Raw genomic sequence first — 26360 nt, 5'->3', positions numbered from 1 at the left:
TTATTAGAAATAAGTGAACCACACAACAAAACAATAAAGACTAAACGAAACGTGACGACAATGGAGTACTAACATGCAACTACACAAACAATATCCCACAAAACACAGGTGAAAAAAAGCTACCTATGTATGATCCCCAATTAGAGACAACAATTACCAGCTGCCTCTATTTGGGAATAATACAAAATCACCTACATAGAAAAACAAAACTAGAACCCCACATAGAAATAATAAACTAGACTAACCCCCCTGACCTACTCTACCATAGAAAATAAGGTCTCTCTACGGTCAGGACGTGACAGGGACAAAGTTGTGGGTAAGTACAGATCAGGGTTGGGTTGTAAAAAAATATCTGAAACTTTGAACATTATATGGAGCACCATTAATTCTATTATTAAAAAATTGAAAGAATATGGCACCACAACAAACCTGCCAAGAGCGTGCCATCCACCAAAACGCACAGACCAGGCAAGGAGGGCATTAATCAGAGAGGCAGCAGAGACCAAAGATAACCCAGAAAGAACTGCAAAGCTCCACAGCGGAGATTGGAGTATCTGTCCATAGGACCACTTTAAGCCGTACACTCCACAGAGCTGGGCTTTACAAAAGAGTGGCCAGAAAAAAAAGCCATTGCTTAAAGAAAAAAATAAAATAGGCAAACCCATGCCTTTTGGTGTTCGCCAAAAGGCATGTGGGAGACTCCCTAAACATATGGAAGAAGGAACTCTGGCAGATGAGACTAAAATTGAGGTTTTTGGCCATCAAGGAAAACACTATGTCTGGCGCAAACCCAACACCTCTCATCCCAAGCACACCATCCCCATGGTGGTGGCAGCATCATGCTGTGGGGATGTTTTTCCATCGGCAGGGACTGGGAAACTGGTCAGAATTGAAGGAATGATGGATGGCTCGAATTACAGGGAAATTCTTGAGGGAAACATGTTTCAGTCTTCCAGAGATTTGAGACTGGGACGGAGGTTCACCTTCCAGCAGGACAATGGCCCTGAGCATACTGCTAAAGCAACGCTCGAGTGGTTTAAGGGGAAAAATGCAAATGTCAAAGCCCAGACCTCAATCCAATTGAGAATCTGTGGTATGACTTAAAATTGCTGTACATCAGCGGAACCCATCCAATTTGAATGTGCCGGAGCAGTTTTTCTTTGAAGGATGGGCAAAAATCCCAGTGTATAATATACAATTTTATAGCACTGATTCTCTACTTTTATCCAATGTATAAAAAAAAAACAATTTCAAATTTTGCTACATAAGACCGATTTGAGCCATTCAGTCACAAATATGCACCCAAGCCAAATTGCTTACAACTGGTCAAACTGAACATTTTGCACAGAACATCTTTTACGTTATTTTATAGTTATTGTATTTTCTCCCCGGTCCCTAAACGTCTTTGCACCGTGATAGAAGCAGAGATCACTCAGAAAAGTTTTCACAACTACATTGAAGCATTCATTCCATTGATTTATGACATTCTCGTGAGCAAGGGTTTATCTAGTCTTCTAGGGCAACATATGATGACAGAAGAGAAGCTACATGTATCTAATTCTAAGTTGACAAACAAATAGCCTACCAAAATGTTTGAAATTATAAGTAGAATCATATCTAAATGTTCTATATTAGTGGGTTAGGGTCAGGTGTGTGACTCAGAGTTTCACTTTATCACATATAGTCGGGCCACTGCGGATGGGTTATTAGCAATTGCGGCAGGGTGAGGGTGAACAAACAGCTGATCCGCATTCCACTGAGGGACATATCAGCTACAGATGTAGGATCTTAATTTGAGCCAGTTTGCTAAAGCAAGAAAAAATTCCTACAGCAACAGTAAATGTGGATTATAATTACTGGCCATTTTTTGTAGGGGTTGATACATTTTTAATTAGGGCAAATCAAGTCTGAACATTTTAAGTGGAAGTTAAACTTTAGAAGCCTTGATTTTTGATGAGCCGGCACGATGAGCCAAGGAAATCCCACCAACCAAGTCCCCTAACCCGGACGACGTTGGGCCAATTGGTGCCAGCCCATTGGGCTCCCGTTCACGGCCGGCTGTGACACAGCCTGGGATCGAACCTGAGGCTGTAGTGGCGCAGTGCCTTAGACCGCTGCACCACTCGGGAGGCCCCCTTGAAGCTATGTTAAACCTCGAATACACTACAAGTTTGCATTTCCTGCAACAACAGGATGATCAAATTAAGCTACGGCATCTGTATGACAGGAGATAGTGTCACGTCTGTCTGTGAATGGATCAACTTGCCTGGTGTTGAGCTTATCTTGCTGGGCTTTGATGTTCTTCTCACTGGGGTGTCCGTTGTGCATCAGCTGCCTGGCGATCTGGTTCACAACAGCGACGCGTGACGCCTGGTTGTTCATCTCAGGCTCCAGGCTCTCGAACCTGGGAAAGAGAGAGCATGTCATGTCCAATCAGTTCCACTTCAAAACAAACCATTTTCTCTTCAAAACTAATGTTAAGATAAGCATACGGACATTGATGTCTGGGCCACATTCAGGCAAATGTTGTGGAAAGCTGCAGATAGAACTGTCATGAATAGAGCTGACATGATTCCTTATCCTACCTACAGCACCCAATGTCACAGGAAGGATTATCAAGGACAACAACCACCCGAGCCACTGCCTGTTCACCTCACTACCATCCAGAAGGCGAGGTCAGTACAGTTTCATTAAAACTGGAACAAAGAAACTGAAAAACAGCTTCTATCTCAAGGTCTTCAGACTGTTAAATAGCCATCACTAGCACAGAGAGGCTGCTGCCTACATACAGACTTGAAATAATTGGCCACTTTAATAAATGGAACACGAGTCACTTTTAATAATGTCACTTTTAATAATGTTTACATATCTTGCATTACTCATCTCATACCTATATACTGTATTCTATACTATCTACTGTATCTTAGTCTATGCTGCTCTGACATTGCTCTCCCATATATTTATATATTCTTAATTCCATTCCTTTACTTAGATGTATGTGTATTAGGTATTTGTTGTGACATTTTTAGATATTATTTGTTAGATATTGCTGCACTGTCGGAACTAGAAGCACAAGCATTTCGCTACACCTGCAATAACATCTGCTAAACACGTGTATGTGACCAATAAAATTGGATTTGATTAGATACATATCAGAGGCATGTTTGTTCCACATACCATGTTTTTAATCTGTTTTTAACGTTTTACCCGGATGAATCCACCTCAGACGTATTCCCCTGTTTGGGGATTAATCTAATTTTCTCCTTGTATTATCTGCCTTGTTCTGTCTGTTTCAAATATCTATTTCATCATTTTCTATTTAAAAAGGTGAACTTCAGTTTCTCAGAAGGAACCTAACAAATAGGGCACCTTTAACGCCCAGCCCAGTAGGAGGAGCTGTTGCATTATAACTAATTTATCATTTGTATATTTATAGTTTTTCCTCAATCACGTAAAACAGTTTTTTGGAACTGTGGTCAAACGTACCGACAGCAGAACATCAGTGATCAAATACAGTAACAGATCTTCTGGTCATTTTATTTTCTTTCTACTTGTATTGCATCTCTTAAGACACCCTTTTGCTCAACCTGAAATACAACTGCCATCAATGAATGCAAAATTCCATGATGTGTTTTGTTCACATAAGAGAATTTAGCAAATCTGCCCATTTTTTTCCAGAAATCAGTAAATACTAGTGCACAAAATTGTAAAATGGCTCGATCAGTGTAAATTCACGTAAAATATAGCAGAGGTTGGGGACCCCAGGGCACGTGCCCTGTATACCCATTCGGTAATCCAGCACTGATTGTATACTTCCATTACAGAGTGACCTTTGTGTAAATTGAAGACTTTCCATTCGTATCAGCAGTTCCTCCACTGTATTCACCTGTCCTTTTTTCTCTTTGGGATTGTTTTTCTGCTTGGTGATGGAAAGTCTACAAACTTATCAGTAGAACAGACTATGTATAGAATACATGGAATTGGACTATGATGATGCAGATGAATGAATCCTGATGAATGAATGATGAATGAATCCCATACAATGTGACATTTTTTGGGTGAACTATGCATAAAAGTAGAGTAATTTTCCATAGCTTTGCACCTTTTGATATTCCAATTTTGATCGTCATGATTTAGTGACTGCACATTTTTTTTTAAACAGACTAACTTTCTTTCGTGTCCGCTTGACTCAAGAGGCATCGATGGTTGTGAAAATATTTTTTTTCAGGCAGTCTTTCGAGTACTGTATTTACAGTTTTGATGAATCCAAATGATTTTATGAGAAGTAAACTACATTTTAAAGGTTTAAATGCATTTTGGGCACGTTTCCGACATAGTAAATTACATCTTTCCTAAGCACTTCTCAGTAGTTGATATTCAGACTTGCCTTGTAAAGGTGCGTAACAGGCTTTGCAGGCTTTGCTTAATAAATTGAAATCAAACTCTGAAAACCCTCCCACTTTCTCGTGGAATTTTCATTCAAATCGGGTTTTCAGTACATTTATCTTAAACAATCCCTTTAAATACGGCATACCTTTGATTTTTAATTTGGTTGACAGACTCAATAGAATACATTGAATGTACAAAACATTAGGAATGCCTTCCTAATATTGAGTTGCATCCTTTTTGTCCTCAGAACAGCCTCAATTAGTCGGGGCATGGAATCTACAAGGCGTTGAAAGCTTTCCATGTTGACTCCAATGCTTCCTAGAGTTGTGTCAAGTTGGATGGATGTCCTATGGGTGGTGGACCATTCTTGATACACCTGGGAAACTGTTGAGTGTGAAACACCTAGCAGCGTTGAAGTTCATGACACACTCAAACCGGTGCTCCCGTCACCTGCTACCATACCCCGTTCAAAGGCACTTTAATATTTTGTCTTGCCCATTCACCCTCCGAATGGCACACATACACAATCCATGTCTCAATTGTCTCAAGGCTTTAAAATGATTCTTTAAACTGTCTCCTTCCCTTCATCTACATTGACTGAAGTGGATTTAACAAGTGACATCAACAAGGGATCAAAGCCTTCACCTGGTCAGTCTGTCATGGAAAGAGTTTTGGAAATCGCAAAAAGGGGTTCAGAATATTAGGGATCAATGAAGGGATTTCCATTTCTGCACCAATTGATAGATTAAAAACTACTCTGATTTTGTAGATTGTTTAGGGTTAGAATATATATTTTTAAATAGTGTTGAGTCATTCTGAAAATTGCCACATTCAGTTCTTTAACCCATGGTAATGTTGGAAGATTAGTGAACATAGAATTGTAATATGGAGAATAGTGTACAATAATAGGCTATACCCTCGTCTATTGCCTGCACTAACCGTGGAACTGTGTGATGACACAGCCAAGTATTGCGCCATGCGTCGAATTCAAACGGTTACGGCTTGGTCTGTGTTCTGCTCCATAATGATTTAATTAGCCGGCCTTTTTTAATATTATCAACTGTTACTAATGATCCTCAGCAACAACCACAAGGAAGATACTGTGTTTACAGAGGAAGCAAAGCAAATGAATGTAAACGAAACAATGTAATTAAATGGAATGATAATCTAAGCTAAAGGGAACTAAGAGTAAATTGGCAGTTGTTATGAGGCCTACTGACATTTGATACTGTTAGTGGCTAATATTTAATATGATAGAAATATGAAACAGAGAAAGTCAGGGTATGCCTACAATTAAGACATTCGAAAGTGCCCATCACTGTAAGTTAAAATGCTGTACAATTTAAATTCTGTGTAATGGCACAGCATTTCATAAACTTTACTGTGGGAAAGTTGATATACATCAGTTTGCATCCATATGACTGGTTTCACATTTGTCTCCAGCGATTATAAGGTAAAATATTTATTTCTTTTATTTCACCTTTATTTAACCAGGTAGGCTAGTTGAGAACAAGTTCTCATTTACAACTGACCTGGCCAAGATAAAGCAAAGCAGTTCGACACATACAACAACACAGTTACACATGGAATAAACAAACATACAGTCAATAATACAGTAGAAAAAGTCTATATACAGTGTATGCAAATGCAGTAGGATAAGGGCGGTAAGGCAAACAATAGGCCATAGTGGCGAAGTAATTACAAGATAGCAATTAAACATGGAATGGTAGATGTGCAGAAGATGAATGAGCAAGTAGAGATACCGGGGTGCAAAGGAGCAAAATAAATACAGTATGGGGATGAGGTAGTTGGATGGGCTATTTACAGATGGGCTATGTACAGGTGCAGTGATCTGTGAGCTGCCCTGACAGCTGGTGCTTAAAGCTAATGAGGGAGATATGAGTCTCCAGCTTCAGTGATTTTTGCAGTTTGTTCCAGTCATTGGCAGCAGAGAACTGGAAGGAAAGGCAGCCAAAGGAAGAATTGGCTTTGGGGGTGACTAGTGAGATGCTACGGGTGGGTGCTGCTATGGCGACCAGGGCGCAGAGATAAGGCGGGGCTTTACCTAGCAACGACTTGTAGATTACCTGGAACCAGTGGGTTTGGCGACGAGTATGAAGTGAGGACCAGCCAACGAGAGCGTACAGGTCGCAGTGGTGGGTAGTATATGGGGCTTTGGTGACAAAACGGATGGCACTGTGATAGACTGCATCCAATTTGTTGAGTAGAGTGTTGGAGGCTATTTTGTAAATTACATTGAAGTTGAGGATTGGTAGGATGGTCAGTTTTACGAGGGTATGTTTGGCAGCATGAGTGAAGGATGCTTTGTTGCGAAATAGGAAGCAGATTCTAGATTTAATTCAGATTGGAGATGTTTATTGTGGGTCTGAAAGGAGAGTTTACAGTCTAACCAGACACCTAGGTATTTGTAGTTGTCAACATATTCTAGGTCAGAACCGTCCAGAGTAGTGATGCTAGTCGGGCGGGAGGGTGCGGTTAGCAATCGATTGAAGAGCATGCACTTAGTTTTACTAGCATTTAAGAGCAGTTGGAGGCCATGGAAGGAGAGTTGTATGGCATTGAAGCTCGTCTGGAGGTTAATTAACACATTGTCCAAAGAAGGGCCAGAGGTATACAGAATGGTGTCATCTCAGTAGAGGTGAATCAGAGAATCACACGCAGCAAGAGCGACATCATTGATGTCGGCCCGAGAATTGAACCCTGTGGCACCCCCATAGAGACTGGCAGAGGTCCGGACAACAGGCCCTCCGATTTGACACACTAAACTCTGAACCAGGCGATGCAATCTTTTGAGAAACCAAGGCTGTTGAGTCTGCCGATAAGAATGTGGTGATTGACAGAGTCGAAAGCCTTGGCCCGGTCGATGAATACAGCTGCACAGTAATGTATCTTATCGATGGTAGTTATGATATCCTTTAGGACCTTGAGCGTGGGTGAGCTGCACCCATGACCAGCTCTGAAACCAGATTGCATAGCGGAGAAGGTACAGTGGGGATTCGAAATGGTCGGTAATCTGTTTGTTAACTTGGCTTTCGAAGACCTTAGAAAGGCAGGGTAGGATAGATATAGGTCTGTAGCAGTTTGGGTCTGGAGTGTCTCCCCCAGCATTCCAATCTTTGGGAATCTCAGACGATACGAAAGAGAGGTTGAACAGGCTAGTAATAGGGGTGTCACACATCTAAAGCAAGTGTTATTTATATTTACAATTACCTTCTTCAAATGGATGATTCATTTACTTATCAATAGCTGTTATCAGTAGCTCTTACCAAGTTGTAAATTACATTGCATGGAGAATGGTGTTATTTTTATAGGAAAAAAAATTCAGTAGATGCTTTTTCCACTTGGAACAAATGGGTTCGCTAGACCTTATTAATTGCTTCCTTGTGTGTAAAGGTGGTGGAATGATTAGGAAATGAAGTCCAGGTCAGAATACGGCATATGTGTAGACTCACCTCTGCCACACTAACTTATCCAAAATAAATAGCAGATGAATAGCACGCTATTCCCATTCTTATGTTCAAGGTCAGAATACACATTTAGAGAAAAGTGCATTAAAAAAGGAATTACGTTCCATTTTCACACTTAACTTGGGTCGGAATCAGGCCTTTAATGTTTTGCAAATGGCCAGAGTTACGTTTCTTCTGTTACAGTGTTTTGAAAATCGACAACATTGTTCCCAAAAAAATGCTTGCATGTGTGTTATTTCACGTCTTCAAATAGTAAAAATAAAGAAAAATGACATTTGACTGAAACTGTTTGTCAGGTATTTGAGTGGCACACTAAGATAAATCAGGCCTAAAAGGTGGAGGCGCTAGGGGTCGACTATGACTTCAGCATGCATTTATATATGTACGGATTCTCTCACCTGTGCTGTATGACCTCTAGGTCTTCCAGCTTCTCTGGGATCTCCATACTGTTGAGCCACTGCTCCTTCTCATCGATCCACATCTCGCAGGCGTCCGCCTCGCTGAACATCTTGTAGAGGGCCAGGGCGTCCTGCAGTGCCTGCTTTCTAAACCGGGTCAGCTCGGCCACCTCCTTGTAACGCTCCTCTATGCCTGCCAAACGGCCCTTGACCTGTTCCGACTGGACCTGCACCTCAGGCAAGGCGCCCGCCTGCTCATGGAGCGCATCTATCACCGGCCGATAGCTGGCCACCTCGGCGGCGGCGTCCTTGTGTTTGCGCACCAGGGCCTGTGTGGAGAACTCGTCATGGCCCACCTCACCACTGGACACGATGCGCAGGGCATCCAGGGTCCAGGCGTCGGCGTCATCTGCATCCGCCTGGAACTGGTGCAGGGCATACGCTTCCTCCAGATGGGCCTTCCTCGCGGCCGCCAGCTCCTCCAACGCTGCCCACTGCGCCCGCAGGTTGGTGATGCGTTCACGGATCTTGGCAGCGCCGAAGTGGCCGCCGTCGGCCATGGCCTGGCCCTCAGTAATGGTGTGCTGCAGGTGACCTGCACGGCCACTCATCTCGTTCTCCAGGGTGCGGTGTTGGCTCAGCAGGCGCACAGTGCCCGTCAGGTCCTTGCCGCTCTCGTCCGACGACAGGATCTGCTCCTTCTCACGGATCCAGCCCTCCTCCTCGGCCATCTCCCAGAAGAACTTCCAGAGGCGGTGGGACTCCTCTAGGCGGGCCCGTCGCTCGGCAGCCAGCTGGGTCAGTTCCTGATAGTAGAACTCCATGTGTGCCGCGCGGTCGCGTATTACCTGAGGGTCACAGGGCTTGTAAACTGTAGAGGAGACAGAACAGAGGCCCAGTTAGCATCTTGCAGGACCCACAGATTTACATTGTACTGTATTGACATTGTACTGTATATGTTATTCCTTTAATGTTTATTTTTCCATTTGCTTGTATAGATCTTGCAAAATGTATGCTATACAACTGAACCGAAAAATTGTGTGTTGACATATATTATCATCATCAGTTAATAATACAATTAGAATAATAGCAGTCGGAATGTTTGGGTCATTCTCACCATCGCCATCGATGGCAAACTTCTGAGCATTGTTGTTGACAGCTTTGACTCGGTCGGCCTGGATGCCGATGTCAGCCTCCACCAGGGCATGTTTCTGCAAGAGATCCTCCACTCCGAGCAGATGCTTCCCATAGTCCTGGGACAGTAGCATCATCTGTGTGGTAGAGACATAAAGGCATGTCATACAGGCAGGCATGCGTGTTAGCAACATACAGGCACCTTCAATTACACTGGCCTTCGTTCGTCAGTTGCCAATCTGAATCGTTTACTTTTTGTGCACTTTGAAACGCAACATGAGTATTTATTTCAAGGTGAGGAGAGGAAACTTTTTGAAACTTTTATAATTTAGATGAAATGTAAAAATCAATCCAAATCAACCACTACTGTAAGGTTTTGTATTTTTTTTTTCTTAGTCAACCTTGTGTTCTGTTTCGTTGTTTTCTTGAATGTAGCCCTGTCTTTCATTTTTGTTAATTGAATTCACCTGGTCTCATCAGCTCCTTATTTAGATCAGTTCATTCTGTTTGTGCCTTTGTGAGGTATTGTTTGTTTTGACTCTACTAAGCCTTTTCCTAGCTCGTTTGTGAGAACCAGTTATAGCCTTCAGTCCTAGTTTTGATTCACCTGCCTGTGTAAGACCATTGCCTGCCTGTGTAAGACCATTGCCTGCCTGTGTAAGACCATTGCCTGCCTGTGTATGACCATTGCCTGCCTGTGTATGACCATTGCCTGCCTGTGTATGACCATTGCCTGCCTGTGTATGACCATTGCCTGCCTGTGTATGACCATTGCCTGCCTGTGTATGACCATTGCCTGCCTGTGTATGACCATTGCCTGCCTGTGACCACGTTTACTGCTTTCTGTGAAGGTGAAATAAACACCTGCCGCGCTCTGCGTGTGAATCTACACCTTTTTCTCCCTGAGTATTCATTACAACTACCATCAACTCTCTTGTGACTCCTGTAAACCGCAGAGGATTCGATAGGTGGAAGCGATATGCGAGAATTCCACCCAGCCAATCAGAAAGGCAAGATGATGTAGTGCTTACAGTGCCAACCCAATCCTCTTGTATCTACAGGAGTGCCGAGGACGAGGTTCAGGTGTGCAGATTTGGAATTATTCAGCATTGGACTGACATATGCCAGTTAATTTCACCATTAATACTGGTTAAAATTATTATTTAGAAGAGAGATGGGACATTAGGGTAATATTATTTGACACCCCCTACCGGAAATGTCACGCAAGATTAATAGATTGTTTGACTTGAAATGACCCGTTTCCAATACACATTGTTCACATGTTAGTGATTTTCTATTTATTTAACCTTTATTTAACTAGGCAAGTCAGTAAAGAACAAATTCTTATTTACAATGACGGCCTACCAAAAGACCTCCTGCGGGGGTCAAAACACACATCACGACAAGAGACAACATGATATTACATAAAGAGAGGCCTAAGACAACAACATAGCAAAGCAGCAACACATGACAACACAGCATGGTAGCAACATTTTATACCTTTATTTAACTAGGCAAGTCAGTTAAGAACAAATTCTTATTTTCAATGACAGCCTAGGAACAGTGGGTTAACTGCCTGTTCAGGGGCAGAACGACAGATTTGTCAGCTCGGGGGTTTGAACTTGCAACCTTCCGGTTGACTAGTCCAATGCTCTAACTACTAGGCTACACTGCCGCCCATGACAACAACATGGTAGCAGCACAAAACATAGTTTCAAACATTATTGGGCACAGACAACAGCACAAAGGGCAAGAAGGTAGAGACAACAATACATCACGCAAACATGCCACAACTTTCAGTAGTGTCCATGATTGAGTCTTTGAATGAAGAGGTTGAAGAGTAAGAGTGAAAGCAGGGTAGATGAGGTAGAATGCATTTTGAACAATTCAATTTGTGTTACAATAAAAAATTAAATGTGCAATTATATATTTGGTCTTTCCAACACAGTTTTAACAGATACATTTTCAGAAAGGTCCACTCTCCCTCTCTTACCTTCATCTCGTCCATCCAGTCCATGATGTAAAGCATCTCATGGAAGACCCTCTGCAGACCCAAGTTCATCTCCAGGCGCTGGCGCCTCGACTTCAGAAGCTCCAGCAGGTACTCCCACAGCCGGATCACATTGTCCTTGCGTGCTGCGATTCGTTTGATGTCGTGGTATTTCTCTGCCTCCAGCTCCTTAGCGACGGACACCACGGCCTGCACACGCTCCTCGTAAGCTGTAATATCAGTCTCGATGGCCTCATGCTTCTTGGTGGCCGCGTCCACCGCTGGAAGGTCGAAGCCAAAGTTGTCCTGCGAGATAGAAGTGATGGGAATGGAATAGATTAAAATACAATAAAATACAGTATATCCTAACAGTATTATATCGTATGGTTGGCAACATACTGGCATACAAGGAATAAATAATCTCTATTTCTTTAAAGTAATCATCTTTACAATTTGACAATGACATATAAAATACTATGCTTCCTTTAAAGGGGCAATCCGCAGTTGCTATTTTTGGATTTATACATTGATGTACCCATTGATTCTTGAAGAATATAACTTAGAAATGCCTGTGAGTGGTGCAGTGGTCTGCGTCACTACAGATCTGGGTTCGATACTGGGCTGTGTCGCAGCCGGCCGCGACCGGGAGACACATGAGGTGGCGCACAATTGGCCCAGAGTCGTTGGGTTATGGGGAGGGTTTGTCGAGCTGGGATTTCCTTGTCTTATCACGCTCTACCAACTCCTGTGGCGGCCCAGGCGCATGCACAGTGTTTCCTCCGACACATTGGTGCAGCTGGCTTCAGGGTTAAGCAAGCATTGTGTCAAGAAGCAGTGCGGCTTGGCGGGGTCTTGTTTCGGGGAGGACACACAGCTCTCAACCTTCACCTCTCCCGAGTCCGTATGGGAGATGCAGCGATGGGACAAGAGTGTAACTACCAATTGGATATTACAAAAGGGGAGAGAAAAAAACTATAAACAAAACAATTTTATGCCTCGTGACATTATTTCAACTGTCAAACCCCATCAGAACCCCAAATATAAGCTTGTTTTGCTCCAATGTTTGTAAACATTGTAAATGTAAACAAACACTGTATAGCCTCACTAGTAGTTCCCAAAGTAAATGGGATATTTTGTCAGGACAAGATGCTAGAATATGCATATAATTTACAGCTTAGGATAGAAAACACTAAAGTTTCCAAAACTGTACAAATATTGTCTGTGAGTATAACAGAACTGATATTGCAGGCGAAAGCCTGAGAAAAATCCAATCCGGAAGTGACTCATGTTTTGAATGCTCTGCGTTCCGATGCGTCCCTATTGAGCAGTGAATGGGCTATCAACCAGATTACTTTTTCTACTATTCCCCAAGGTGTCTACAGCATTGACGTAGTTTCACGCCATTATGTTGAAGAATAAGCGTAAGGGGCTACATTGCGCAAGTGGTCACCTGATGGCTCTCAGAGTGATTCTTGCGTAAAATACAGAGGTAGCCAATTTTCCTCTCGCCCCTACTGAAAATCCAATTGTCCCGGTGGATATATTATCGAATAGATATTTAAAAAACACCTTGAGGAATGATTACAAACAACATTTGCCATGTTTCTGTCAATATTATGGAGCTAATTTGGAATAATTTTGGCATTGTCGTGACCGCAATTTCCGGTCGATTTCTCAGCCAAATGTGAAGAACAAAAGGAGCTATTTCGCCTACAAAAATAATATTTTTGGAAAAAAGGAACATTTGCTATCTAATTGGGAGTCTCATGAGTGAAAACATCCGAAGCTCATCCGAAGTTGATTGCTTTTCTGATTTTCATGACCAATTTTACCTGCTGCTAACTGGACATAATGCTATGCTAGGCTATCGATAAACTTACGCAAATGCTTGTCTTGCTTTGGCTGTGAAGCATATTTTGAAAATCTGAGATGACAGGGTGATTAACAAAAGGCTAAGCTGTGTTTCAATATATTTCACTTGTGATTTTCATGAATAGGAATATTTTCTAGTAATATTTATGTCTGTTGCGTTATGCTAATTAGTGTCAGATGATGACAACGATCTAGTTCACGGGATGAGAGTTACAACAAGTTAAGGATCCACCCCTTTTTTAAAATTTTCGCCTAAAATGACATACCCAAATCTAACTGCCTGTAGCTCAGTCCCCAAAGCAAGGATATGCATATTCTTGGTACCATTTGAAAGTTTGTGGAAATGTGAAAGGAATGTAGGAGAATTTAACACAATAGATCTGGTTAAAGATAAAAACCAACCGTTCTTTTGTATTTTTTTTGTACCATTTTGAAATGCAAGAGAAAGGCCATAATGTATTATTCCAGCCCAGGTGCAATTTAGATGTTGGCCAGTAGATGGCAGCAGTGTATTTGCAAAGTTTTAGACTGATCCAATGAACCATTGCATTTATGTTCAAAATGTATCAAGACTGCCCAAATGTGCCTAATTTATTTATTAACAACGTTTCATGTTCAAAATTGTGCACTCTCCTCAAATAATAGTATGGTATTATTTTACTGTAATAGCTACTGTAAATTGGACAGTGCAGTTAGATTAACAAGAATGTAACCTTTCTGCCAATATCAGATATGTCTTTGTCCTGAGAAATGTTCTTGTTACTTACAACCTCATGCTAATCACATTAGCCTACATTAGCTCAACCGTCCCGTGGAAGGGACACCACCAATCCCGAAGAAGATTTATTAACGATAATTTGTGATAACATGGATGGTCAAGCCTCACATCCAATAGCTCTGTCTATGAATTTGAGAGTGGTTAAATTTTCCCGGCCCATCCCTCAGGTTATTGCCAAAACAGAGGCGGGGTGTCCGCTTTGTTATTGTTTCAACTGCAGATTGGCCCTGATTTCAGTTTGACAAAAGTAGGAAAGCAAATGAGATGTAACGTTTACATCTGCAGCACTTAGTCTTAATGTGCACAGAGATGCTGCCATACCAGTGTATTACACTGAATCTGTGTGTCCACTAAGTGGTGCAAAACTGTGAGAAAACAATGGCCGAGACGTTTGTATTGACAATGATGTGGTAAAGTACTGTATTTTGTGTAAATAGCCACGATTGCTTTTTATAATTATTCTTTGTATGAGTGTGTGTGTGTGTGTGTGTGTGTCTATGGCTGTGCGACAAGCCGTTGGATTTCACTTAGCCAGTTGTCCCTCATGGCTACTTTGAGTGTTTGTGTGAGTATGTGCATACATTAACATGTGTGTTCTTCTATTTGTGCACAAGCGTTTGTTTTCACCTGTGAGACGAGGCGCTGGTTCTCACTCAACCAGGTCTCCCTCATGGCAGCCTTGCGGTCAAAGCGGCGAGCCAGCTGCTCCAGTTTCTCCTGTCGAATCAGCTCTGTCCTCAGAGACAGCTCCCGCTCATGCTCCGCCTTCTCCAGTCTCTCCCAGGTCTACCATAGACAAAGTTAAACACACAATATTAACTCAGGTGTGTCATATGGACAAGACAGACCAACATGAACATCGGACGTTATTGTTCTGTTCATTTCTAGACTAGTCTACATGTTGAATTGCCACCATTTTCCACCAGTCTGTCTTGTACCTTACACATACACACTATGCCAATGGTGGATTAAACTCTTTCATCATCTCACAGTTTTATGTCCGGATGCAAAAATGTATGAGTTGGCTGAATAACTCCCGTTGTAATAATTATACCATAGTAAAACGCCTACTTACTAATAATAATACTACCACACACCAAAGAAAGACTACCAAACACCCTGACATAGACAAACAGGAGAGAGAGATAATGAAACATCAAGTTTTTCACTAAGACAAAACATTGGTCAAGGCTTAGGGTAACTTTGACCCTAGACCCTTTATCTTGAGTCAGTTTAGCATTTTCTCCACTAATGGTAAAGGTTAGGATTGGGGGAAGGGAAACTGATCCTTAATCTGTACCTAGGGAAATGTCACCCGAAAGCGTTCGTCAGAGACTACAGGCATCACCTTGTTAATGTCAGAGATGAGTTTGCCCTCCCTGGGCATGTAGACTTTCTGATTGTTAGCCCTCATCTTGCTCTGGATGGTAAACAGAAGCACCTCCAGGTTGCCCTTCTCAGTAAACCTGATCGATAAAAAAGGTAAGTGGTTTTGGGGGAGTGATATTTTGACAACGTATAAAAGGCTAATGTCTAAACACATATCGTATTACTTCCAAGTTTGCAGGGTTGCACTTATTTCAAAGCGTTTTTGGAATGCAACATGTCACGTCTTATTTCTGCATCGTTACATACTAAACATGCATACCGTATCGCTTCAATTCATGGACATAGCACAACTAAAATTTTGAAGGACATTCCACTACAAGCAGGAGAGAGGCGTGCACCCAGAATGGTGTGCCATTCATTAACATTAGGACTTATCATTTTTGCTTTTGGTAGTGACATGAATTTTTCATAAAAATATTGGTTCAGAAGTTTGGAACAAAGAATTTGTGATGTTCTGGGAATGTCACAGGAACAGTAACCAAAAAAGGGGTCACGGAATGACAAGGTAACTGGACAATGTTATACCTTGAGTAAATATTGTAGACATTTACAAATATTCTTAAGATGGTCTTAAAGCTGAAGATTGCCCATCTTGTCAGATCTCCATAAGTGCATAGGGGTTGCATTGGGGTTAGGGGATCCTTTGGGATTGGGTGCTGGCGGGGGTTACTCACTTAGGGGGTTTCTCAACCGTGCGATATGTGTTGAAGGCTTGAAGCTGCTGCTGCACCCCGTTTAAAGAGTTGGCAAACTTGCGATTGTTGAGGATGATGATGGTCTGCTCGATCCACTCCAGCAGGTCTGAGGCCAGAGACTCATAGTTCTCAATCATCTTCTCTGTCTCAATGGCATTGTCCAGTACCTAGCGGAACAAAGAGTATTTGTTTTCTTTCTTTTAGTTTGGCCTTCCTGGAGTGCCAGATTGACAGTTTGCACTTTTGGTACTATTCAATTGGTTTCATTATGACCTCAATCAAGTACAGCTTGAAAGTTTTTATACTATTTGAATCCAAATCTGCAAAGCTCTTACTCTGCCCCGAACAACTGAGGCAACTTGTTGACAACAACCCAACAAACAAGCATAGAATTTGAGATAATAAATTGAGAATAAATTGAGAATAAACGCTGAGTCACCTTCCCAATACGTTTCCCCTCGACTTTCAGGGCCTTCATTTTGGAGAAGTAGTGGTAGTATGTCACCACGTATGTGATGACAGACTTCTCATCGGGGTGGTCCACACTGATATCTGTGAAGCAAAAATTACATTTCCGATTGGTTAAAACAATTTGTAGGTTATAGTGACAATGATTTGGAACATTACAAAAATATCAAAAGAAGATCTCCTTTTGTATTTCATTATTTTGTATGACAGGGCAGTGGGAAGGTAAAGCAGGTGGAGAGTGGCAGACATGGCTCAAATCCCCATCGCCAGGGGGTATATGTAGTCTGGAATATGCAGCACTATCACTGGACCAGAATCTGGCCCCTAGAGTATTTTAAACATTCCAGTTAAGATTTTTTACAATTTTATTACGTTTATTTGGATAACAAAAACATAACAGTACAGTCGTAGCCAAATGTTTTGCGAACGACACATATATTAATTTCCAAAGTTTGCTGCCTCAGTGTCTTTAGATAATTTTGTCAGATGTTACTATGGAATACTGAAGTATCCAAGCATTTCATAAGTGTCAAAGGCTTTGATTAACAATTACATTTAGTTGATGCAAAGAGTCAATATTTGGTATTTTTCAAGACCTCTGCAATCTGCCCCGGCATGCTGTCAATTAACTTCTGGGCCACATCAAAGGCAGCAGATTCTTGGCAGCAGATTCTTGCATAATCAATGCTTGGAGTTTGTCAGAATTTGTGGGGTTTTGTTTGTCCACCCGCCTCTTGAGGATTGACCACAAGTTCTCAATGGGATTAAGGTCTGGGGAGTTTCCTGGCCATGGACTCAAAATATTGATGTTTTGTACTCCATCATACTGGAAAAGGCATTATTCATCACCAAACTGTTCCTGGATGTTTGGGAGAAGTTGCTCTCAGAGGATGTGTTGGTACTATTATTTATTCATGGCTGTGTTCTTAGGCAAAATTGTGAGTGAGCCCACTCCCTTGGTTGAGAAGCACCCACAAATGAATGGTCTCTAGATGCTTTACTGTTGGCATGACACAGGACTGATGGTAGCGCTCACCTTGTCTTCTCCGGACAAGCTTTTTTCTGGATGCCCCAAATAATCAGAAATGGGATTCATCAGAGAAAATGACTTTACCCCCAGTCCTCAGCAGTCCAATCCCTGTACCTTTTGCAGAATATGAGTCTGTCCCTGATGTTTTCCTGGAGAGAAGTGGCTTCTTTGCTGCCCTTCTTGACACCAGGCCATCCTCCAAAAGTCTTCGCCTCACTGTGCGTGCAGATGCACTCACACCTGCCTGCTGCCATACCTAAGCAAGCTCTGTACTGGTGGTGCCCCGACCCCTCAACTGAATCAACTTTAGGAGACATCCTGGCGCTTGCTGGACCTTCTTGGGCGCCCTGAAGCCTTCTCCACAACAATTGAACAGCTCTCCTTGAAGTTCTTGTTGATCCGATAAGTGGTTGATTTAAGTGCAATCTTACTGGCAGCAATATCCTTGCCTGTGAAGCCCTTTTTGTGCAAAGCAATGATGATGGCACCACCCTCCTTTTGAAGCTTCCAGTCTGTTATTCAAACTCAATCAGCATGACAGAGTGATCTCCAGCCTTGTCCTAGTCAACACTCACACCTGTGTTAACAAGAGAATCACTGACATGTTGTCAGCTGGTCCTTTTGTGGCATGGCTGAAATGCAGTGGAAATGTTTTTGGGGGGGATTCAGTTCATTTGCATGGCAAAGAGGGACTTTGCAATTCATCTGATCACTCTTCATAACATTCTGAAGTATATGCAAATTGCCATCATACAAACTGAGGCAGCAGACTTTCAAATTCATATTTGTGTCATTCTCAAAACTTTTGGCCACGACTGTACACTGAGAAAGTATGCGTTGCACTAGATTTAGCTATTTTCTATATGCACTCCTCCACTACATAGAAGAGCATAGTTCAGAACTCACCCTCTGGGTCCAGGAGCTTGGTAAGCCCCAGATGCTGCTCAGCCAAATTGAAGGCATTCTGCAGGTTGTGGTGGGCATTAGACTTTTTCAGCTTGTCAAAGTCAATCAGGTCTGGCCTTTACACGAGACAAAGCATCATACAACAGCACCAGTCACACAGTAATTCCACCAAATAATCACAAGGTAAATACCCAGATGTAATTTACCTGTTGAAATGTTAGTTATGTTCCAATATCTCAAAGATTCAACACAATTATACCAACTGACGTACAGTAATGCATCAATAAATCCCAAAGACACCAAAAAAGTAGTTATTTGAACATTACTCTATTGTAAATAAGAAAATAAATCATCATAAATGAGGGGGGCTGGAGGTGGGATAAAAAATATATATATATATATTGGGTCATTACAGACTGACATAAATCACAAAGGATAATTGGTCTGAATTACATGTGAAAAATTGTGAAAAAATATGTTGAGAGCGTTGTAAAATGTGACCCACAAGGACATGAAGGTATTGATCAAACAGACTCTTGTTACCTGTGCTTATGGATGAGGGCATTGAATGCCATGCCGTCTCGCCAACTGGTGCTGAAGTTGTGAATGTTCACGTTTGGATAGCTGTAAAGAACAAAACAGAGAACACCAGATATGACTGTGTGTTCAATGTTCAAATTCATTCCCGAAGCAATTTCTACATAATTCAAGATGTGGATCTTCGTCTGGAATTTCTTTACTGACTTGTAAATGAAAAATTCACAATGGTGTTGCTGTCTAAATAAATGTATATCTTAAGGAGGATTGTTTAAGTCAAGCGGTGGAACTGAGAGCGGTAAATGTAGATGACCCAAGTCTAAGTACTTCAAATCTCGAAGAAACGTGTCTGAAAGCAAGGTGACAGTCAATCACTCACCCAGCAGTCTTCATCTGGCACCAGAGGAGCAGGGCATCCTTGGCTGATCTCTTCTCCTTGTTGTCTCCATCAGTCTCAACGCTAATGTCCTGAATCTGTCACACAGACAATGATACAACAGCACCTGTGAACAGTCTTAAATCAAAAAAATGTAATTTTATTTGGCACATGTGCTGACTATAAGAGTTGTAGACTTTACTGTAAAATGCCTATTTACGAGCCCTTTCCCAACAATGCAGTTAAAAAGGTAATAAAATGTGCTAAAAAAAAATTATAATAGTAATACATTAAAATAACAATGACACGGCTATATACAAGGAGTACTGGTACCGAGTCAATGTGCTGGGTATACAAGGTAGTTGAGGGGATTGAGTTAATGTGTAAATGTGGGTAGGGGTAAAAGTGACGAGGCGATCAGGGTAGATAATAAACAGAGCAGTGGTAGCGTGTGGGGAGAGTGGGAAACAGTGTGAATGTGTGTGAGTGTATGTAGTGTGTGTATGTGTATGTTGAGTGTCTCAGTGTAGTACGTGTGAGTGTGTGTGTGGGTAGAGTCCAGTGAATGTGCATAGAGCCAGTGCAAGAGAGTCAGTGCAATAAAATATAAAAAGGGAGTCAATGCAAATAGTCCGGGTAGCCATTTGATTAACTGATCAGCAGTCTGATGGCTTGGGGATAGAAGCTGTTCAGGAGCCTTTTTGGTCCCAGACTTGGCACTCCTGTACCACTTTCCGGAGAGAACAGTCTTATGACTTGGATGACTGGAGTCTTTGACTTCCTCTGACACCGCCTGGTATAGTGGTCCTGGGCTTTACGCACTACCCACTGTAGCGCCTTGCGGTCTGATGCCAAGCAGTTGCCATACCAAGTTGCCTACATATCTTATTCGTGTCATAACATCATCTTTATGTAAATAATTGACTGTGTAATATGTGTGCTGAGGACAAGTTAGTATTAGATCACTGTTATAAAGGATGAGGCCTTATAGTAAAATAAGCTTTCGACACTCTGTTGGAATGAAATCAGCATACTGACTGAACTCTCCTCATGGAGAGCAACTGGGTTTGTTGCTCACATACCAATAATAACATAACTGATTCAGATAACCGAGACCCTGAGGTACACAGGTCTCCAGGATGATAATAATAGAACACTGGGTAAGTGAGAGTTCAAACCAGACAAATTGATGCATTAAAAAACACAGCAATTCAATGGTTTTCAACAGGAGCAGTGCTTTGGGGGAGGCCCTCGGGTTTAGTTGCGCTGTCCGTTATATATGTAGCAAAGACTTATCCATCACCCAATTGAAAAACTAGAACAGCATTTCTAGCAAATCATTTCTCCCCACCAGACATACGTTTCATGCGTTTTGGTTTGAAGACTCTCTTACCTGGAACCTGAGAATGATGGTCCAGATGAGGCCCAGGGTGAGGCAGTGGTTGCCGTCAACAATGTCATGTGAGCCCATGTTTTCCAGGTGGACCCTCTGCTCCTTGAGGAACTGCAGGGCCTTGTCCACGTTCTCCAGGCAGTGGATACGCATCCGGCCCCTGGTGGGCTTGGGCTGGGGAGACGGGACAGGACACCGAACACGTCAGCTACAAGAGATTTACACGTTTTTATTTACATTTTTTAGTCATTTATCAGACACTCTTATCCAGAGCAACTTACAATCAGTTGAGAGTGGCTGTAGGTTAAAACAATAAGTTGGTGACACTTTATTTCTTGTTATAAGCATGTACAGTATGAGCCCTTACACTGTCTAATTATAAGGCTTCCCCAAAATATTATAGGATCATACATGCCCATGGCATCATAATGCATTATACTTGTTGGCCTAAAGTTAAAGGGATAGTTCACCCATATTACAGAAAATTACACATTGCTTTCCAGTCTATGGACAAGGTATGACAGCCAGCCATGCTTTGGTTTAATTTTCCTGTCACCATTTCTAGCATTTGTGGCATAAATCCCATACAAGTCATGGTACCGATATTAGCATTTTTCGCACATCAAGTCCAAATCATCCGAAAGTATCTGAAATTGATTGTGAGGATAATATCGGTCCCATGACTTGAATGGGACTTGTGCCACAAATTCTAACACGTTAGCATGTGGAAACAGTGCCAGTGAAACTAAACCAAAGCATGGATTGCTGTCATACACTTTTTTACAGACGCTCTTATCCAGAGCGACTTCATACTTTTAAATATTTTTTTCATACTGATCCCTCATAGGAATCTAACCCACAAGCCTGGCGCTGCAAGCAGCATGCTCTATCAACATAGTTACATAGAACTTGTCCATACCTTTTCCATAGACTGCTTACAGGGTAAGGAAACCAATATGTAATTTAGTAATTTGGGTGAACTATCATTTTAAGTTTGAAATTATATTGCCATGCCATTAGAAAGCGTGTTCATACTGATATGTAGTTCTGTTTTTGTTTGTACATTACATGACCAAACGTATGTGGACACCTGCTCGTCGAACATCTCATTCCAAAATCATTGGCATTAATATGGAGTTGGTCCCCACTTTGCTGCTATAACAGCCTCCACTCTTTTGGGAAGGCTTTCAACTAGATGTTGGAACATTGCTCCGGGGACTTGCTTCCATTCAGCCACAAGAGTATTAGTGAGGTCGGGCACTGATGTTGGGCGATTAGGCCTGGCTCATTGAAGTCATGACTCTGTGCAGACCAGTCAAGTTCTTCCACACTGATCTCAACAAACCATTTCTGTATGGATTTCGCTTTGTGCACGGGTGCATTGTCATGCTGAAACATGAAAGGGCCTTCCCCAAACTGTTGCCACAAAGTTGGAAGCACAGAATCGTATAGAAAGTCATTGTATGCTGTAGCGTTAAGATTTCCCTTCAGTGGAACTAAGGGGCCTTGCCTGAACCATGAAAAACACTTTACATTTGGCACTATGCATTGGAGCAGATAGCATTCTCCTGGCATCCACCAAATCCAGATTAGTCCGTCGGGCTGCCAGATGGTGAAGAGTGATTCATCACTCCAGAGAAAGTGTCCACTGCGCCAGAGTCCAATGTCGGTGAGCTTTACACCACTTCAGCCGATGCTTGGCATTGCGCATGGTGATCTTAGGCTTGTGAGCGGCTGCTCGGCCATGGAAACCCATTTCTATAAGCTTCCGACAAACAGTTAATGTGCTGACATTGCTTTCAGAGGCAGTTTGGTACTCGTTAGTGAGTTTTGCAATGGAAGACAGACGATTTTTACACCCTATGCACTCGCCAGTCCCTTTCTATGAGCTTGTGTGGCCTATCACTTCTCGGCTGAGCCGTTGTTGCTCCTCGACATTTGCACTTCACAATAACAGCACTTACAGTTGACGAGGGCAGCTGTAGCAGGGCAGAAATTTGATAAACTGACTTGTTGGAAAGGTGGCATCAAATGACGGTGCCACGTTGAAAGTCACTGAGCTCTTCAGTTAGGCCATTGTACTACCAATGTTGTCTATGGAGACAACATATTTATATTTTATACACCTGTCAGCAATGGGTGTGGCTGAAATAGCCAAATCGTTTAATTTGAAGGGGTGTCCACATACACTATAGAGTATATCCAAAAGTATCACACTTTTACAATTGCCTGGTAGTCTACATGAAATCAAAAGTGCAATCATGGTTGCAAATTTAACCTGACCAACAAAAAAAAAAAGTCCTAAAAGCTATTTCAAACTCACCTCAAATACATTCAAGTTTAAGTATATGACATGGGTTTTATATACACAACACGGCACTTCTTCACCCTCCTAAAAAGCAGAGGATTCAGCTGACCATTTTACATTTACATTTACATTTAAGTCATTTAGCAGACGCTCTTATCCAGAGCGACTTACAAATTGGTGCATTCACCTTATGACATCCAGTGGGACAGTCACTTAACAATAGTGCATCTAAAACTTAGGGGGGGTGGGGTGAGAGGGATTACTTAACCTATCCTAGGTATTCCTTAAAGAGGTGGGGTTTCAGGTGTCTCCGGAAGGTGGTGATTGACTCCGCTGTCCTGGCGTCGTGAGGGAGTTTGTTCCACCATTGGGGGGGCCAGGGCAGCGAACAGTTTTGACTGGGCTGAGCGGGAGCTGTACTTCCTCAGTGGTAGGGAGGCGAGCAGGCCAGAGGTGGATGAACGCAGTGCCCTTGTTTGGGTGTAGGGCCTGATCAGAGCCTGGAGGTACTGAGGTGCCGTTCCCCTCACAGCTCCGTAGGCAAGCACCTTCAAGCCAGTGGAAGCCAGTGGAGAGAACGGAGGAGCGGGGTGACGTGAGAGAACTTGGGAAGGTTGAACACCAGACGGGCTGCGGCGTTCTGGATGAGTTGAAGGGGTTTAATGGCACAGGCAGGGAGCCCAGCCAACAGCGAGTTGCAGTAATCCAGACGGGAGATGACAAGTGCCTGGATTAGGACCTGCGCCGCTTCCTGTGTGAGGCAGGGTCGTACTCTGCGGATGTTGTAGAGCATGAACCTACAGGAACGGGCCACCGCCTTGATGTTAGTTGAGAACGACAGGGTGTTGTCCAGGATCACGCCAAGGTTCTTGGCGCTCTGGGAGGAGGACACAATGGAGTTGTCAACCGTGATGGCGAGATCATGGAACGGGCAGTCCTTCCCCGGGAGGAAGAGCAGCTCCGTCTTGCCGAGGTTCAGCTTGAGGTGGTGATCCGTCATCCACACTGATATGTCTGCCAGACATGCAGAGATGCGATTCGCCACCTGGTCATCAGAAGGGGGAAAGGAGAAGATTAATTGTGTGTCGTCTGCATAGCAATGATAAGAGAGACCATGTGAGGTTATGACAGAGCCAAGTGACTTGGTGTATAGCGAGAATAGGAGAGGGCCAAGAACAGAGCCCTGGGGGACACCAGTGGTGAGAGCGCGTGGTGAGGAGACAGATTCTCGCCACGCCACCTGGTAGGAGCGACCTGTCAGGTAGGACGCAATCCAAGCGTGGGCCGCGCCGGAGATGCCCAACTCGGAGAGGGTGGAGAGGAGGATCTGATGGTTCACAGTATCGAAGGCAGCCGATAGATCTAGAAGGATGAGAGCAGAGGAGAGAGAGTTAGCTTTAGCAGTGCGGAGCGCCTCCGTGATACAGAGGAGAGCAGTCTCAGTTGAATGACTAGTCTTGAAACCTGACTGATTTGGATCAAGAAGGTCATTCAGAGAGAGATAGCGGGAGAGCTGGCCAAGGACGGCACGTTCCAAGAGTTTTGGAGAGAAAATAAAGAAGGGATACTGGTCTGTAATTGTTGACATCGGAGGGATCGAGTGTAGGTTTTTTCAGAAGGGGTGCAACTCTCGCTCTCTTGAAGACGGAAGGGACGTAGCCAACGGTCAGGGATGAGTTGATGAGCGAGGTGAGGTAAGGGAGAAGGTCTCCGGAAATGGTCTGGAGAAGAGAGGAGGGGATAGGGTCAAGCGGGCAGGTTGTTGGGCGGCCGGCCGTCACAAGACGCGAGATTTCATCTGGAGAGAGAGGGGAGAAAGAGGTCAGAGCACAGGGTAGGGCAGTGTGAGCAGAACCAGCGGTGTCGTTTGACTTAGCAAACGAGGATCGGATGTCGTCGACCTTCTTTTCAAAATGGTTGACGAAGTCATCTGCAGAGAGGGAGGAGGGGGGGGAGGGGGCGGAGGATTCAGGAGGGAGGAGAAGGTGGCAAAGAGCTTCCTAGGGTTAGAGGCAGATGCTTGGAATTTAGCGTGGTAGAAAGTGGCTTTAGCAGCAGAGACAGAGGAGGAAAATGTAGAGAGGAGGGAGTGAAAGGATGCCAGGTCCGCAGGGAGGCGAGTTTTCCTCCATTTCCGCTCGGCTGCCCGATCTGCCCGATCTGATGAAAGTGAATGAGTAACCTGGCAATAAAGCAGCCCTCTGCTCTCTGATGTGTGTGGAGACTTTACTCTGAGGTGTGGTTTTGGAGGAGCAGAAGAGGGGGGGGGGACTAGGCCTTTGTGCAGGCGGGGGGGGGGGGGGGGGGGTGAGTCAACCCTATTCAATCAAAACCGCTATCTGGGTATAACATTTAAAACATTGGAAGCAGGCACGTTTGGATTGAAGTACTCAGCAAAACGGAGTCAATAGTGTAAAACAAAAACATAACTGCTTACTTCATTTAAAATACAGCACTGTACATGCCTAGTTTTTCCACTGTGTTGAAAGAAGAAAATGTATCCCCGAAAACGGATGATGGTTTGGATTGAAGAATTTAAAAAATGTACTTACTGTATCTTAACACCATTTGATTGACACCCAAGTGAGAGTGAAAGCAAAATCCCTATTCAACTCCTATTGTTGAGTCAGTCAGCACAATACACTGCTGACCTCGTAAGGCGTGTGTGTGTGTGTGTGTGTGTCTGTATCACTGTGTGTGTGTACATGTTCGCCTGAGCGTGCTGTGTGGTGGCGCAGCTCTTTGAGATGCAGATTTATACTCTGTAGGAGCCGGGAGTGCAGCGCCAGCTGAGTAACAATGACATAAGCACTTTTCTACCAGACCATGAGATCATGTAAAGGAAGCGTCATTCCTACAGTCTCTACCGGTTCACTTTCCTTAATCATTGCTGAAAGATGACGTACAAAATGTGGGGAGACCATGGCTTGCATTTTATATGCAATGCAGGTACGTACACACACAGCCGGGTATTCTACATTTTAGCAGACGTTCTTATCCAGAGCAACTAGGGATACGTGTCGTGCTCAAGGGCACATGAACAGATTGTTCAACTAGTTGGCTCAGGGATTCGAACCAGTGACCTTTCATTTACAGATCCAATGCTCTTAACCGCTGGTAAGCACATTCTGTATGTATAGATTCTTGAACTATGTCATAAAAAAAGTGCTAGGTAGTGACAAAAAAGATATTCAGTGCTTATGAGAGGT

The 26360-nt window shown here is 43.1% G+C and overlaps 1 protein-coding gene across 2 annotated transcripts in view; it reads right to left on the bottom strand.

Moving 5' to 3' along the window:
• The window catches only part of LOC124015154 (spectrin beta chain, non-erythrocytic 1-like), a 110200-nt gene that overhangs the window by 37808 nt on the left and 46032 nt on the right, over positions 1-26360 (bottom strand). For both annotated transcript variants that reach the window (XM_046330144.1, XM_046330145.1), the window contains 12 exons: positions 20844-21017; positions 19454-19548; positions 19081-19161; positions 18538-18653; positions 16573-16685; positions 16113-16300; positions 15398-15515; positions 14677-14835; positions 11403-11705; positions 9393-9546; positions 8276-9146; positions 2267-2404 (listed from right to left, as the gene is read on the bottom strand). In XM_046330144.1, coding sequence (XP_046186100.1) covers positions 2267-2404; positions 8276-9146; positions 9393-9546; positions 11403-11705; positions 14677-14835; positions 15398-15515; positions 16113-16300; positions 16573-16685; positions 18538-18653; positions 19081-19161; positions 19454-19548; positions 20844-21017 — 2510 coding nt within the window. The remainder of the gene's footprint in view (positions 1-2266; positions 2405-8275; positions 9147-9392; positions 9547-11402; positions 11706-14676; positions 14836-15397; positions 15516-16112; positions 16301-16572; positions 16686-18537; positions 18654-19080; positions 19162-19453; positions 19549-20843; positions 21018-26360) is intronic.

This window comes from Oncorhynchus gorbuscha, linkage group LG26 (assembly GCF_021184085.1).
Source record: "Oncorhynchus gorbuscha isolate QuinsamMale2020 ecotype Even-year linkage group LG26, OgorEven_v1.0, whole genome shotgun sequence".
In the NCBI taxonomy this organism is placed as follows: domain Eukaryota; kingdom Metazoa; phylum Chordata; class Actinopteri; order Salmoniformes; family Salmonidae; genus Oncorhynchus; species Oncorhynchus gorbuscha.
This window is presented reverse-complemented; position numbering and strand designations above follow the sequence as displayed.